Below are 16,406 nucleotides of genomic sequence, written 5' to 3'. Positions count from 1 at the left end.
ATTTTTGCTGTTGAATTAACTATTTGAAAACCTCCCTATATTTCCAAGGAACTTAAATTATAAAGACCTAGAAAAGAGATAAAGGCCAATATTTTGTCCACTTACAATAACTAAATTGAGACATAATTTATTTCCTTATTAAAGAAGAGTTACGTCAGTGGAGGTCTGACTAGATGAATATGAGGGTCCCTTCTGGCCTTAAAGTCTATGAATGTTAGCAACAGCAGGAACTCCAACAGCATCAAACTTCACTTAAACAAACCACAGTGGAGGTAAAATATTAACGTGTTCCCAGAGAGTACTAAGGGGTTTACAAAGTTAATTCAACAAATAATAAAAGACACAATAAATATATTAGTAATAAGGAACATCTAATCTCTAAAAGCTGGTCATCTTGATTACCCTCTCGCTCTTTTATCTCACTTCAGTTCCAACATTTAATAGCCAGTGGCTTACAAATCAACAACATTAGAGATAATCCTTTATACCTTTGCAAACTAGGGTCCCAGACTCTCAAATGGTACTGGCATACATGGAATTCTTGAGACAGTGGCTATTACAATCATATGTGGGGCTGGGGACGAGGGTAACTAGAACACCCCAATTTTAAGATGTACTGTCTTGGCTTGACCTGGTGGGTGTAAAGTGAATGCAATACCCTTCTGGAAAGCTAGGATTTCAAAGCCTGAACACAAAGGTAAACCCAGCATGGATTAATATTCAATACAGAGTAACAGCTACACAGAAAGTAACTAAGAGCCTTCTGGGAACAATAAATGAAAAATGTTTTTAATTGCAATTCTACCTTTTGCCAAAAATAAGGTACCAATTTTAAAAAGAAGTCATAGGTCTGATTCTAGAAGGGTGCCAAGTGCTTTTAATTCCCATTCAAACCAATGGTAGTTGAAGGCATCTTATAAGCATTTGGTTTTAAAATGGTCTTTTATCAGCAGTTTCTTTCATATGTAACTCTGCTCCTTCATATCTCAAAAAAGTGACCCATCTTAAGATCAGAGGAAACATTAGAAGTTTGTTACAAAATAAGCCCCAGAAGAAGGAAAAAATTAATTTCCTCATGAAATGGCACTAGAACTATGAATATATTGGAAAAGCTCCTATGAGATTTTTCATGTGCTTTTCACAGATATCATGTGCAGTAGGATTCAATGGATGTTGCATCAATATTACACAGCATATTTCTGCATGAGCAGCCAGAGTAGAAATGGAACCTGTCCATTATCCAAGGCCTTTCTTTTTCTTTTTTAATTAATCTTAGATTATTTAAAAGTTGGAAACAATTTATGGCAGCATACAGCTCTCTAGGTGAAAAACTGTTTGCAACTACAGAATGACAGTTACAGTGGACTGTAAAATTCTGTCTTCATAACACTTCTAGAGAAAGCTTCATACTGGTCTAAAGAGTTCAGAAATGCATCACAGGCTGTCTTGTAATATTAGCACTTTGACAGTTTTTTTCCACATTTGATTTTTTAAAAGAATAATTTATAAAGCAGCCACTGAAAACACAAAGCCAAAAGATGATCTAGTAATTTACTCCATTAAATGGCTGAAAATTTTTTCTCTTGTTTTAAAGGATATCAGCATTTTTATTTATAGGACTGGGCAAACTAACTAGCTGTTAAACATATCTACATAAATCATGATTGGATTTGTTTTCTAGCCTGAAAATATAACACCCCCCCACCCAATATGGGTTGTGATCACAGTTTGCCAAACTAGTCCCAGAATCCGGTCATGAATATTTCAATTTTTTTTATGCTTAACCTCCCACTTGCAATAAAATACAATGTACCAAGAAGCTCATTCTGTAACTTATTGCACTTCTGGGAATGAAGTACCTTTTCTCCAGCTTCTTGTTCCTATAAAGGCAGGCAACCCTCACAGCATATTTTGTTTAGCCACTTCCTATTTCAAAAGATATAATCTCTTTAATCCTATAATCAACTAACACTTCAAGGGAATCTTTAAAAACAGCAACAAGAGGTAGCACAGAAAGTGTGAAAAGGAGCTGGGGACTAACGAATTTGAGTGTTTCCCAAATGGCTTGTTACATCATCACATACCAAGAGGATCCTTGAGATGACAACCCAACAAATGAAAAGATGGGCTAACAGATGACATGGAACTGACACCACTCTCACAGCAATGGACTGAGATGTTACAAGATGGTGACATTTTAACTCTCTGCTCCTGGAACATGTTTGTCTGGCAGTGCTGGGCAGGCACACGTGCTGTATGTAGCTGTTATTATTAAGCACAAAAGAGGTTAATATGGACAATGAATGAGTGATGGAAGATATTAGTACACGGGAAAGTATATGGAGTAATGGCTAAACACACTCTACTGTCTCCACATAATGTATTTTCTTATATATTTATACATATTGACTATTTTAAAAGCTGTTCAATATTTCTATGAGGTTGGAAAGTCTCTTGATGTGCAAGACAGTTTAACAGCCCTGATACAAAAAGAAAAAAAATTAACTTGTCCATTTTTTGTAAACTATTTTTCATTTTCTCATGATTCGTTGTGCTATGATATATGGCTGACCAGACTAATATAAAAATAATTGGGAAAACTCCTTGTAACTATCTTAAAATGGATAAGTCAGCCCTGGGCTGATTTTGCAGTTAGATACAGTACAAAAAAGTAATGCTGATGACAGGTCTCATCTGGGTAGTATTTGCTGTTTTGTTATAGCAGTGAACTGTGTACACAGGCTTTGGCTACAGTTAATTTTTTAAAAATAATCTGTGTTGTGTCCCAACCTGCTGCAGTTGCCTCAGAGAACAATCAACTGTCAAATGTAAAAAACACAACCAAGTGCAAACAGTGAAGGCCTCCCTTTTCAGATGATGGATGGCTACAACTGGAATGGTTTGCAATTTTCTTGGTTGATTAGGCAGTGACTGGAGGAAAGGTGTTAGTAACACCTGGAAATGGTATTTTAAAAAATTATTACAATCACACTTGTCTGAGGCTAACGTATAATGTTCCATTTAACTCACAGACTTAGACATGAAGACAATGTATTTATAGAAACAGCTATAAACTGCAAAGCTTAATTTTTCTGATATCAGTGAACCAAATTTTGAGAGTGAGGGTTTCATGACCATACGTCACCTGCAAATAAAAGGAAGAAAGCTTTCATCCTTTGCTTCTGGTCATTTTGGACCTTTTCACTGATTTTCATCTATTCTAATGTACAATACAGCAGATTCTCTCTGTGATTTAGCTTGCCTTTGCCTCTCCCCTCCACGTCCCTGCTCCCAAGAGCAGCATACTATGTGAAACTTGTGCAAAACAGTTCTTAAACTCCTTATGCAGGGCTGGACGTGACGCCATCACTTTGGATAACGTGTGTTGTACACTGACCATAGATGCACAGTGTCAAACGTATGGTCTCTGAGGAATTAATAGCTGGTCCAAAAAATTCTGGACAAAAGAAAAAACAAACACACTTGACCATAAAATGCTTCAATTCAGACACAAAAGAAAAAGCAGAAAGTCCATTCACGCTAATCACTTTGGACAAACTAAACTACTTTCCTCTGACAACCCATCCTGAAGCATCTTGTCTCGGTACACTTCTCTATACAGGCAGCTAAAGAAGAAATTAGATTCAGGGAAGAAAAGCTTACACCAGGTATAGGCTGAACATTAACTGCCTGATAATGCCAAGCTAAACTGAAAACATATCTACTTCTTGACTGGATGATTCAGCAAAGAACAGAAGCTGAAATGAAAGAGAACATCACTTGTGGGGACTTGCAGACCCTCAATACTAGGTTTCTAACAGAAACAGAAAAAAAGGGCAGTTGAAGACAGACCCGTTATTGAATTACTGTCCTTCAGTGTGAGTTTCATTGTTTCCAAGATATCTCACAGGAAATGTTATGTGGAGGTAAAACATGTACTGAGTTATAGATTTAGAGAAGCTCTCTCTCTAAAATCACACTTACATTTTGCTTTTCAGGATGAAAGACAGACATTTTTAGGTGGATGTACAAATGAAGTTAGGATTAAAACTGTGCCCTTTGAAGCATTCATAAACAGAATCAGATAAAGATACGCATCTCTGTATTTGCATTAGACTTCTGCCTGTTCACAGGCTCTCCCACCCCACATTCTAAGAGACAGCAATTGTGCAAAGAGATGCTTAATAATGAAAACATGGATCTGGAGAATTTGGGCAGAGAATTCCTGGGTTGATATTAACTGGATGATATATCAAGCCATTTTTACACAGAGCTATTTAAAGAGCCTCAGACTCTGGTGACCAAAGATCACTCATTGAGTCAAACTGTGTTTAGAGTTCTTGAAGGACTAGGTTCTGCTTCAAAGCTCAGGGAAGATGAAAGACTTCAACAAGTTTAGTCATGAAACTCCTACTACAGCAAAGAGTCCTTGGTTCATGGACCTGTGCTCAGCTGACCTTGCAAATCAACTGCAGGAAGGTGGTAGAATCCCTGACAATTTCTACAGGAAAGGAAAGGCTAGCACAGCTCTGCTGTCCACTCAGTATTCATGGTCCTCCACTGTACGAATAATCTGCCTTGTTGTGCATCACCAGCTTGTTGTCTACAAAGTAGAAACTGTCCGACTGTGTCTCATAGGGGTGAAGGATCATCTCTCGAACTGCAAAAGAAGTTGCACATTGGTAAATTTTTGTTTCTACCTCACACAAATGATAGACTGTAAATCTGGTGTTTTCTTCAGCAGTTATACCAGGATGTGTAAAGATACAGTTTACACGGTTGTTCTGGTCACAACTAATGGCCATCCTGAAGCAAGTGACCATGAGAAATTGTATGGTCTAGGTACTTACCTCCCCCCCCCCGGCCCCCCATCTCCATAGAACCTAAGCACCTCATGCATAGGCCTCTGAGAAAAACCAAGGATTTGTTAAAGAAAGTTCACGGCAGTGTCATGGGTACAGTAGTGATTTTCATGAGATATGCATACAATAGTCAGCAAAAAGTCACTGCTGCATTCCTTTGTATAAAACTAGCCACTGAGTCCTTCATGAATTGCTGCAATTTATTCTGGCGGCTGCAAACTATTATCTCCCTCTCCCTCTCTCCAACTTGGTGCCCACCCATCTGCTTAGCTGGCTCACCTGCCGAGGGTTTTCTGGAACATGAGCAGCCACAGCCTCAGTGGGGAGGTGAAGTGTACACCAGCCGCCAAGTCCCCCCAAACTGCTGCAGTTTTCCCATCAGCAGACACTGGTCTCATGCTCAGTGTGACTTGTAGCGCACAGCAGTGCCACATCAGAACAGTAGTTTGGGGAGATTCAGTGGCTGGGATGTGTTCCCAGCTCCCCACTCAGGCCACTCATGTTCCAAGCAGTGGCCTTGCAGAAAACCAGCTACCAAGTGTGCAGCAGATGAGCTAGATTGGTGCCCACCCACCCACCAGGCGGAAGAAAGGGGAAAAAAAAGTCTGCAGCCGCCAGAGTAAATCAAAGCAGTTGGGGGGGGGGCAATTTAGCAGACTGTTTTACACAAGGCAGCACTGCTGCCCCGACATGAGGCTACCACACACCATGAGCTGCGCCAAGCACAAAACTGCATATGCAGAGGCCCCCCCCTCTCTGCTGTTGGAAAAAATCACAGTACTGGACTACTTTTGTGATTTCTGCACAGTCCAGGAAATTGTATTTTCTCAGGGCCCTATTAATACGCATTAATGAGCTTCTCCATGCAACACTTCTGTGAGATGGGAAGTACCATCTTCATTTTACTAATGGGCAACTGAAGCAAAAAAAAAAAGCGAAGTGATTTGCTCAAGATCACACATGAAGTCTGTGACAGGGCAGGAAGTGAACCATGATCTCCTGGGTTCCAATCTAGTGCTTTAACCATAAAGCACTCCTTTCTAAGCACAAGGTTTAAAAGGGAGCTGGGGGTGAAGGGAGCAGAGGAGCGCTACGCTCAAAAAGTGACTAGGGACATGCCATTCTTACTCAGAATCTGCTTCCTGTGATTACGTCTGACACGCTGAAGTTGATGCCATTGCACAGGCAATACAGAAATCTCTTCATATTAAGGTTCCACTTATAAACTGTTTAATAAATGATTGACAGATGTTTTAATAAATGGGTAATCAATTATTAGTGTCCAATAGGTTGCTTATAATCACCTATAAATACTTTCCGCTGATGTGCTTATAACTACCTATATAACAAACTACTCAGGCCTGTTACATGCTTATAACATCTATTAATCATTTGGCCCTGCACAGGATGTTTATAAGTGAAATTAATATAGTGTGACCAATACATCTACAGAAGAGTGAGCGCTCTCTCTATTGACCATTGTCCACTACAGTAAATTCTGAGTGCAGAATCTTCTCTCTGAAGAAGAGGTAGAAAAAAAAATACAGCTAAATTTTTGAGTCCTACGTAGTTTGCAGAGCTGGCATTTAGGCAGAAAAACTCAAAACTTGGCACATTTGTCATGACTGTTGTTGAAAGAACAAACATAAGGTACACCACCACCACCACCACCACCACCCCCCGATCATCAGCACAGAGTTAATCTTCTGCTGATAGCCAAGGCCCCAGGGACTTGGGCCAAATCATTTACATCTAATGTGCAACAATCCTGATTTCTGCAGCTCAGCTGCACTAAGTTATAAAGCAATGTTAATTGATTACAAAATCACTTAGGTCTTCACAATTTGATGGAAATAATTCTAACCACAAAATGAAATGTTGTAGCCACATCAATCCCACGATATTAGAGACACAAGATGGGTGAAGTAATATTTTTCATTGGACCAACTTCTGTTGGTAAGAGACAAGCACAGCCATTTCAGCGGTGGTTGTACATCTGGCACAAGAATGTGATTTCTCTATTAACACAGATGCTTCCAAATGGTTTTTGTACTCTACCATTCCCACTTAACAATAAATACATAGCTCCATTTGGGATGGAGCCCTCCGAAATACCTCCATTTATCGTCCCTCCCTGGCAACCCATTAACTGGGAGAACTTACTGAGATCCTCCGAGAGCTGTGGGAATTCATAGATGTGTTCACAAGTGTTTTTACTGCTGGGGATGCAGAACCCAAATTCAAAATCAAAGCTCTTGAGCAGCTGATCCCGGAAGTAGTGCCTCTCAATCATGCGGAAGTTATTAATGGGCTTGTCCCCTACTGTGAACTCTACCCTGCAATGGAAAAGAAAAGAAGATTGAAACAAGGAGTTTTGTTCCTGGCCAAAAGTTTCTGCTCACCACAAATAGGCAGCAGGTTTAAAACAAATAAAAGGAAGTTCTTCTTCATGCAGCGCACAGTCAACTTGTGGAACTCCTTACCTGAGGAGGTTGTGAAGGCTAGGACTATAACAATGTTTAAAAGGGGACTGGATAAATTCATGGTGGCTAAGTCCATAAATGGCTATTAGCCAGGATGGGTAAGAATGGTGTCCCTAGCCTCTGTTCGTCAGAGGATGGAGATGGATGGCAGGAGAGAGATCACTTGATCATTGCCTGTTAGGTTCACTCTCTCTGGGGCACCTGGCATTGGCCACTGTCGGTAGACAGATACTGGGCTAGATGGACCTTTGGTCTGACCCAGTACGGCCTTTCTTATGTTCTTAACTGAGTCCTTTAAACAATTCTGAAAATCTTAAAGCAACTGCTCCTAAAACATATTTGTATAAAGGCACACAATGTAATGCTACAAGTCAGCCAGGAAGCAAAGCAATCAGAATTACACAATGCACACAACTATTTTTCCCGCACAGAAGTGAAATACAAGTGTGAATTTCACCAGTTTCAAATCACCATCAGTAGAGGAAAAGCTGCTCAAACATATTGCATAAACAGCAGAGCATTCAACACAGCTTCCTTGGTATAGGTAGATTTTTTCAAAAGCTATTTTAATTAGGGCTGTCAAGCTTTAAAAAAATCAATTGCAATTAATCGCACTCAAACAATAATAGAATACTATTTAAATAAATATTTTTTGATGTTTTCTACATTTTCAAATATACTGATTTCAATTACAACACAGAATATAAAAAATAAACTGTACACTTTGTAAGTATTTGCACTGTAAAAAAACAAAGAAATAGTATCTCTCAATTCACCTAATATGAGTACTGTAGTGCAATCTCTTTATCATGAAAGTTGAACTTACAAATGTAGAATTATGTACAAAAAAACTTGCATTCAAAAATAAAACAATGTAAAATTTTAGAGCCTGCAAGTCCACCCAGTCCTACTTCTTGTTTAGCCAATCGCTCAGACAAACAAGTTTGTTTACATTTATGGAAGATAATGCTGCCAGCTTATTTACAATGTCACCTGAAAGTGAGAACAGGTGTTCTTGTGGCATTGTTGTAGCCGTCACAAGTTATTTACATGCCAGATGCACTAAAGATTCACGTGTCCCTTCATGCTTCAACCTCCCCAAATGAAAGTGAATATTTATTGCTTGAACAGAGTAGCAGGCAATAAGATGAAGAGGTTGGCATGCAACTTGGATTCTTTGTCCCAAACAGTAAGGATGTCAAGGTGCTTGTTTTAAGACTCTAGAGGGAGAAACCTTCACTTTGATCCTAAACATTCTGCCTACAAGTTCTCATTCTTTAAAATTCAACCTTTGATTAGGATTTAATCAGACACCATAAGAGCAACAAAAATGCTGTTTGTCGTCTTTAAAAGTTAGACTAATGCAAACCTCTTTTCAGGAACAGCCCTGCTTTGACACAGTTTCCCAAATTCCAGTCTGACATGAATCCAAACTAGTGACTTCTACACACCTGAAAAATGGGATTGGTACTGAAACAGCAGCTGATATTTAATTAAAGTATTGTGGATGTGATACTGTAATACTGATGGGCATGAAGCACTTAATCTGCTGTACTAATTTATTTGTAAGTGAATGTGGAGAAAACAAGGAAAACAAAAGGATCAGACACAACCTGATCCAATATCCTGCAGGCAATCTCCAAGGAGAGCAGAAAGGGCCCTCCCACTGAACTAGAAGGGAAGGTGTGGGCATCTCAGCCAAATTTGCACCTCTCTACCCACAACACTGCACCACAGATATATTGCTACCTGTAAGGGAAGGACACGTTTAGAGCGAGCTAGGCTCACCTGGAATAAACAAACAAACAAACAGATTCCCCGAACCAGTTATTTTTTTCATTTTTCAGGATATGTCTCCTCCTCCCTCTCACCCCCCCAATATATGCACATCTGCATTTTACAATTTAAAAGTCAATGGCAATATTCTTGGACAGAAAAATCTGTTTTATTGGTGCTGCACTTTAGCATCATTTATTGACATGCACCAGGTACTATCAGACACACCAAAGGTAATGCAATGGTACCAATTTTGATGTGCTTTAAGTGTTCACATTGTAATTCATGATTCCATTCACATCTGAGGAGTGATGCTGGGAAGGAGGGAGGCTGCAGATCCCTCTTTCAAAATCTGAGCAAGTGGGACAGCAACTGCCAAGCCACACTTCTCCGAAGAGCAGCTGGGATACCTGCGTGTAACCTGTTGGTTCTGCACCGCCACATGAGACCCTAGCATTAGTCCCTTGGACCCCAGTTCTTGATACGGTACAAGCATTGGGCAGGTTGAATGTTCAAACCTCAAGGTGTTAGGAGATCCTCTTCACAATCAACAAAAAGCCTCTACCAAACTGACTTAAGTTGCAAACCTATCTGGTACCTACAGCAAACTAAAGACACTTTCACCCCAACCAGTAAGTATGCAACTGATTTCAGTACTAGAAAGAGCAGCACAATACCCCAGGTACTTACGTGGCTCCAACTTGCCGAAGTCTAAGGAAAGCTGGGGTGAACTGATAGCGTACAAACCGCCCGGCATTAGGGTCAACATCCTTTTTATCACCATGTTCACGTTCTGGAACGGCACAAATCAAATCTTCATCATTGTGGACTGAGAAACGGGAACCTAAGGAGAGTACCTTTAACTGGTACCTTGAAGTCTCCCCTTCCCCCTCAGAGATCCTCCATTCCCGATACTGCCTATCTCCTCAGTTTGAAGGCCCAGCCAAAGACTGCATAAGATGTCTGTGGACAAGTCAGGCAAACTCAGGCACTGAGAAGTTAACTATCTGCAGAAAGTGGCTAATGTTTACTTATCTACCAGGGGTCCTGCGCTGTGTATTGTCTGTGAAGAGCTTGGATATCCTCAGGTGGAAGGTAATATACAAATACAGTATTACACCTCTACCCCAAACAGTTCCAGTCACTGATGCTATGTCAGCTGATCTATTTGCTTGTTTGTATCCCTAATGAGCACGAATACTTCCAGAAAACTAAAGACAGATCTACCACCTGCCTGCTTCTTGAAGGAAATGTAGTGATAGAGATAGCACAGTCCTACTTTGCAGCAGTAATTTCTTTGTGAAGGAATCAAGTCAGTTGTGGCAGTAGAGAATGAGGTGGGCCTCTCTCTGGAACTCCTCAACACATTCTCATTATTTTATTTTGGTTCTTCAGAGCTGATTTTATCATGTGGCTATCACTGTCCACATGATAGCCACATGGGCCTGTAGTGTTGCTTCAGAGCCATAAAGTTTGGCTCTTCAGCTCTGTCCTTCTCCTCATGCCATTCCACGGGGACAGCATCCCTAGCAGAAAGGGGGAATGCACACACTGGATTCCAGCTCTATAAACATATACAAAGTAAATGTTTGCAGAAGAAGCTGGACAGTGGAGGCCAGGTCACTAGCTTCTCTCTCTCTCTATCTCAGGAGTTGGCTCACAAGTGTAAGACAGCCAGATAGTTTGTTATGACTGGCAACCTCTGCTCAACAGAGACTCACTGCTGGAATGGCAGGAGAGTTGAAGGCAAGGACGCAGGTGATTTAACAGTGGAAAGTAAGGCCCAGAACTGGAAGATCCACTGGTGCTGCAAGTGTGCTAGCAAAGATACATATGGGCAGCTTGCACAGCACCTACCCTCACTATTCCTGGCTAGAGCCAGACATAAGAAGCCTATTACTTTCCATGGCATCAAATTCAGTAACATTTTGAGGGGCTGAAGGAAAATCAATAAACACACATAATGGGAGCTGACATGCAGAAAAGTCCAGAAATGCTACATTTCCCAACTCCCATTTTCCTTCTGAGTGTGGCCTCTGGCACAGACTTGCCGCTTCTGCCATATTTGCTGTTGATTCGGTCACTTATAGCGTTAAGACTGCCCTGTAGCAGAGCACCGCAAAAGGCCTGCCTGCTACTTGTGCACACTCCCTCTATTCACTGGCTGCTGCGGAAACTGTTTACAGGCGACTTTCATTCTCCATCACTGAGCAGGCAAGAGCTTTACATTCGGGGAACAAGTTTAAGTTATTTATATGACTGAAATATAAAGGATTTGTTCCTCAAATGTAAATGTTGATCTCAATCCCAGCTGCAAAGTCATGCTGCTACCCAGTTCAGTGTCCCAACTATTGCACTTCTGTGTCAGTAAAGATTAGAGGGTTTGGAGTCACTATGCTGTCTCCTGGAGAAGATAAAAATGGCCACACTGGGTCAGACTAGTGGTCCACATGGAAGACAGGATGCTGGGCTAACAGTGACCAGTGCCAGATGCTTCAGAGGGAAAGAACAGAACATGGCAAATATCGAGTGATCCATCCCATCGTCCAGTCCCAGCTTGTGGCAGTCAGAGGTTTAGGGACATCTGGAGCATGGGCTGTCTCCCTGACTATCTTGGCTAATAGCCATTGATGAACCTATCCTCCATGAACCTAAGTCTTTTTTGAACCCAGTTATACTTTTGACTGCGGGACACTGAACGAGCCATTTCAGCTTTGTGCTTCAGTTTCTCCATCTGTAACATGAAGAAAACTCCATTTCATGTGCAGGGAGACAGAGGTTCAAAGGGACACTTAACTTAAAATATAAGTCATGCTTCTGTCTGAATTGTCATAATCATTGATGGTTACAAGTAACACCGAAGATTTAACAGAGATTAAACAAACCCTACGTGTTTCAGTTTGCTTACTTTGTGTCTTTGACAGCACTTCACATATACTCAGTTCCTCCTCTACAGACAGAGTCTCCCTTTGGAGAAGTGTCTCTTCCCTGCTGCTACGTGAAAGACATTTTAAGCGATAGGAAAATAGGATTGTGAAACCACAGAAATTGGCTGGGGCACTGAGAAGCTGGTGTCAAATTTGAGACTACTGCTTCCAATGACACTAACCAGTTTCACCATGACCTCATACCGCCACTCTCCCATTTATGTGCAGTATCCACCTGCTGCCTCTTGTCACATATAGTGAATTAAAAACACTGGGGAAGGGACTTGCTTTTTTATCACGTCCGTATTGGCACAACGGGCACTGATGCAGGCTAGTGCCTATAGCGGGGAGGGCAAGCTACAGCCTGCAGGCCAAATCCGGCCAGTCAGGGCGTTCAATCTGGCCCGCAGGATCGCCAGCCCGGTGGCGCAGCGGGCTAAGGCAGGCTTCCTGCCTGCCCTGGCCCTGCTCCTGGAAGTGGCTGGCACCATGTCCCTGCAGCCCCTGGCGGGGAGGAGGGCTCTGTGTGCTACCCTCACCTGCAGGCACCGCCCCCCGCAGCTCCCATTGGCTGATAATGGGGAACCGCAGCCAATGGGAGCTTCGGGGGTGGTACTCGCAGGCAAGGGCAGTGCACATAGCAGAGCCGTCTGCTGCTCCCCCACCCAGGAGTCACTGCTGGACATGCTGGCCACTTCTGGGAGCAGTGTGGGGCCAAGGCAGGCAGGGAGCCTGCCTTAGCCTGGCTGTGCGCCGCTGCCACTCCGGAGCCGCTTGAGGTCAGTGGCGCTGGGCCAGAGCCTGCACCCCAAAGCCTTCCTGCACCTCAACCCCCTGCCACACCCCAACCCCCTGCCCCAGCCCTACATACAATTTCCCCACCCAGATGTGGCCCTTGGGCCAAAAAGTTTGCCCACCCCTGGCCTAGAGGCCCAACTTCGATAGGAAGATAATTTTTTTGAAGCGACTAGATTTCAGGTTGACAGTGTCCCTTTGCTATTTGGGAAGTGCTTGGAGTGAAGGGCTGGAGAAAGGCAAAGGTTATTTCTTAAGAAGAAAGATGTGAAGTGGCATTTGTTTAATAGTGACAACATTCTCTGCACTCACCTGAGGCAGGTGGTTTGGTGATTTCAAACAGTACAGTGCCAGACTCCATGTCTCGGATTTTAAACCTGGTGAAATCTATCTTGTACACATTTTCCTCGGGAGTGCACAAATAATCTGTGGAAGGAAAACAAATTCAGTAAGGAAAGGGTGTGTGGCTTTGGCTTGGACTTCAGCCTGCTCTCTGGGATCACAACCAACAGTGGGGGAGGCCAAAGGCACCCCAAAACCCCCTTTTCTTTAATACAGAACTGCAGCCTACAGAGGCTACAATTCCCAGCTTGTGGCGTTCCATGTTGATCCAAATGGAAAGATGAAAAGATGGAAAAATGTCTTCTCCCAAGACATGGAGGAGTCATTACCATGCCCTGACCCTGGCCCTCCACTTCTGGATCCCTTTTCTTCCAGGGCACAGAAAAGCAGTCAGCAGTCAATAAAGCTCTGGCCTTTTCAGTTTAAGAAGTTTTGCCTGTTTTTTTTTTTTAAACCTCCCTCTGGCAGAATGCAAATGTTAAGCAGCTTTGAAGACATGAAGCAGACTTCACCGAAATAGACAAGTATTCCCAAGACACAATATTGCCTCACCTTTCCGTTCACATTAGTCTGGGGGGGAAGTTCTGCTACCTTTTCCTCAGCACTCACGGAAGCTAATAGGAACTTGCCTGCAGCTAGTTTTAACTAGAGGTGGATCTTGACTAGACTGTGGTCTGCTAATGGGGCCCTTTGCTGAGTTAACCACTGCTAAGTTCTGTGGCTGAACACCACTCTTTCCAACCCTGGTCTTGCTTTGTCGGGACCAATTGCAATTCCCTGCCACTAGACAGCAACTCTACCTTTGTGCAGGAGGGGAGAGCAGTGGTCCTTGTGGTTACTCTCCATGTTACAGAGGCACAGAGTAAAAGCAGCTCTGAAAACCTATTTTATGCTGGCAAAATTAAAATTAATTTGGACCTTCAATATACGTAAGTGAACTTAGCTTGAAAATGCAGGCGTGCAGAACAGGGTGGGGGGCATTTCTGAGAGACTCGCTCTAGCGCAGCAGTGCCCAAACTGAGGCGTGTGGAGGAATGTTCTCACCGCGAGGCCAGCTCCACCTCCAGCCCCAGCTCCTCTGCTGAGCCAACTGTGCAGTAATGGGGGGGGGGCGCGCACAGACAGGTTCCATTACTGGCACGGGGGGAGTGACAGGAAAAATTTGGGCACCACTGCTCTGAGGTTTGAGCACAACTGGAATCTAGAATTCCTGAGTTCTAATCCCAGCTCATCCTCTGCCACCAAACCTACTATGGCCTTGGGTCAATCACTTAATGGCTGTGTCTGCTTCCCCACTTCTAAAATTGGGATCCTACCCACCTCCCAAGGGCGTGGTAAGGATCAACTAGCTAAGGACTTGTCTACACTTACATTGAGGGGTCTAGGTTTGATATTAGGAAACACTATTTCACTAGGAGGGTGGTGAAGCACTGGAATGGGTTCCCTAGGAAGATGGTGGAATCTCCATCCTTAGAGGTTTTTAAGGTCAGGCTTGACAAAGCCCTGGCTGGGATGATTTAGTTGGGACTGGTCCTGCTTTGAGCAGGGGGTTGGACTAGATACCTCCTGAGGTCCCTTCCAACCCTAATCTTCCATTCCTCTATGATTCTATGAGTGCTGCAGCTGCACGCTAGTGCACAGTGGGGACTATATCTATGTCCATGGGAGAGCTTCTCCTGTTGGCACTGGTACTCCACCTCCCAGAGAGGTGATACCTATGTCGACGGGAGAAGCTCTCCCATTGACACACCATGGTCTACACTGGAGGTTAGTTCAATTTAACTATGTCGCACAAGGGAGTGAACGTAGCTATACCGACATAAGTTTGTAGTGTAGTGTAGACCAAGCCTAACGCATGCGAGGGAATTACTGTAGGTTCCAGATAGGAGAAGCGTGCTTTAGTATAAGCACTTCATTTGTGCTTCCTCTAACTATGGTGTTGGGCAAATCCTTGGATAGAAAGTCACCCGTGTGATTCAAGACTGCCCCAGTACATTATAAATGTATCTTAAATCCTGCACATTGTGACTAGCAGGACAGGGAAAAAGATATCCTATGATCTCTGCACAACGAACTGTACCAGGAGCCAAACCGCAAAGCCCTCAGGCTGGGATGTGCAATCACAGGAACCAGATCCCAGCACTCTAGAGCAGACACAAAGACATGTGTTTGATCATTGCCATGTTGCTAGCCTGTACTGTGCATTTTATCTGAGGTTTTGTGTGACTGTTTTCAGCTACTGTGTTACTGAAAGTTAACTGTACATCCTGTGCCCTTCCTCTTCCAGGAGCCTCTTTGCAGATGCTCTTAACCAGAGAACTGTTTGAGCACTCACCAGCATAAAGAACTGAAGCATTAGACTTACCCTCCTTAGGATTTTCCTGCTGGGTGCCATCACTAGCGGATAGTGAAGGTTCATAGGAAATGGAGTCTGTTAGGGACGCTATTAAGCACAAAGCTTTCAGATGGCATGTGGCAGTGACATTTCCCTCTCAGAGTATCAGTACAGAACAAGCAGAAACACTAACAGCAGCTCTTTGATTGTTGGTTTGGCCAAAATAATTTTCTTCCTATCCGAGACCTGTGCAGAAGCTCAGCTACGTCAGTCATCACAAGTCTAGCTGAAGCCCATTGCTCAGGGAAAAAACCTAGTAAAGCAAAGCATTCTTTCAGCTGCATAAAACCCCACCTTTCCTGGTGATGCCTGTGGCAGAGAGCCCAGGCATTTAAAGCAACACCCCACTCTGAACTCCAACAAGAATCCCCATACGCAAGTTTAGGGTTACGTGTCATGTGAAGATACATGAGGGTTATGGGTCAGCGCAGGGCCAGGCCAAACTGTTAGCAAGTCTGATCTGGCTGGAACATTCTAGGATAATGTCATAAGTTAATTTGTGCCCCATAGGGGCAAATTAGATCACTCCCAGAGGCTACTGCTTCACCTGCTGCCCACTATCAAAGGCCTTGGTCAGGTGGCTGTGCACCTAACTGCAGAGAGAGGCAGCTGCTTCTGAAAGGTGTAAGAGCCACAGTCAGTAACATGATCAGACCACATGCTCCAGACAAGTGAACTATTTGGTGGGAGGGGGAGCTGCATCTCTGCAAGTCATGTTTGTCCACAAGTTAATAATTAACTGTTTTGCTTCTGCAGAATTCTTCCCCAGCTAGCACCATGGCAACAGTTATCCCCATCCTAGGCAGCAGTCGTTGCTATAGTAACA

General features: G+C 43.1%; 1 protein-coding gene across 2 annotated transcripts in view; it reads right to left on the bottom strand.

Moving 5' to 3' along the window:
- Positions 1–27: 27 nt before the first annotated feature.
- UNC119 (unc-119 lipid binding chaperone) overlaps positions 28–16,406 on the bottom strand; it is a 32,958-nt gene continuing 16,579 nt past the window's right edge. For both annotated transcript variants that reach the window (XM_044994204.1, XM_044994203.1), the window contains exons 2-5: positions 13,156–13,269; positions 9,812–9,914; positions 7,026–7,198; positions 28–4,660 (exon numbers count right to left, since the gene is read on the bottom strand). In XM_044994204.1, coding sequence (XP_044850139.1) covers positions 4,548–4,660; positions 7,026–7,198; positions 9,812–9,914; positions 13,156–13,204 — 438 coding nt within the window. In that variant the 5' untranslated portion in view covers positions 13,205–13,269 and the 3' untranslated portion in view covers positions 28–4,547. The remainder of the gene's footprint in view (positions 4,661–7,025; positions 7,199–9,811; positions 9,915–13,155; positions 13,270–16,406) is intronic.

This window comes from Mauremys mutica, chromosome 19 (assembly GCF_020497125.1).
Source record: "Mauremys mutica isolate MM-2020 ecotype Southern chromosome 19, ASM2049712v1, whole genome shotgun sequence".
NCBI classification, from domain to species: domain Eukaryota; kingdom Metazoa; phylum Chordata; order Testudines; family Geoemydidae; genus Mauremys; species Mauremys mutica.
Note: the sequence above shows the minus strand (reverse complement) of the source record. Positions and strands in the feature narration are given on the sequence as shown.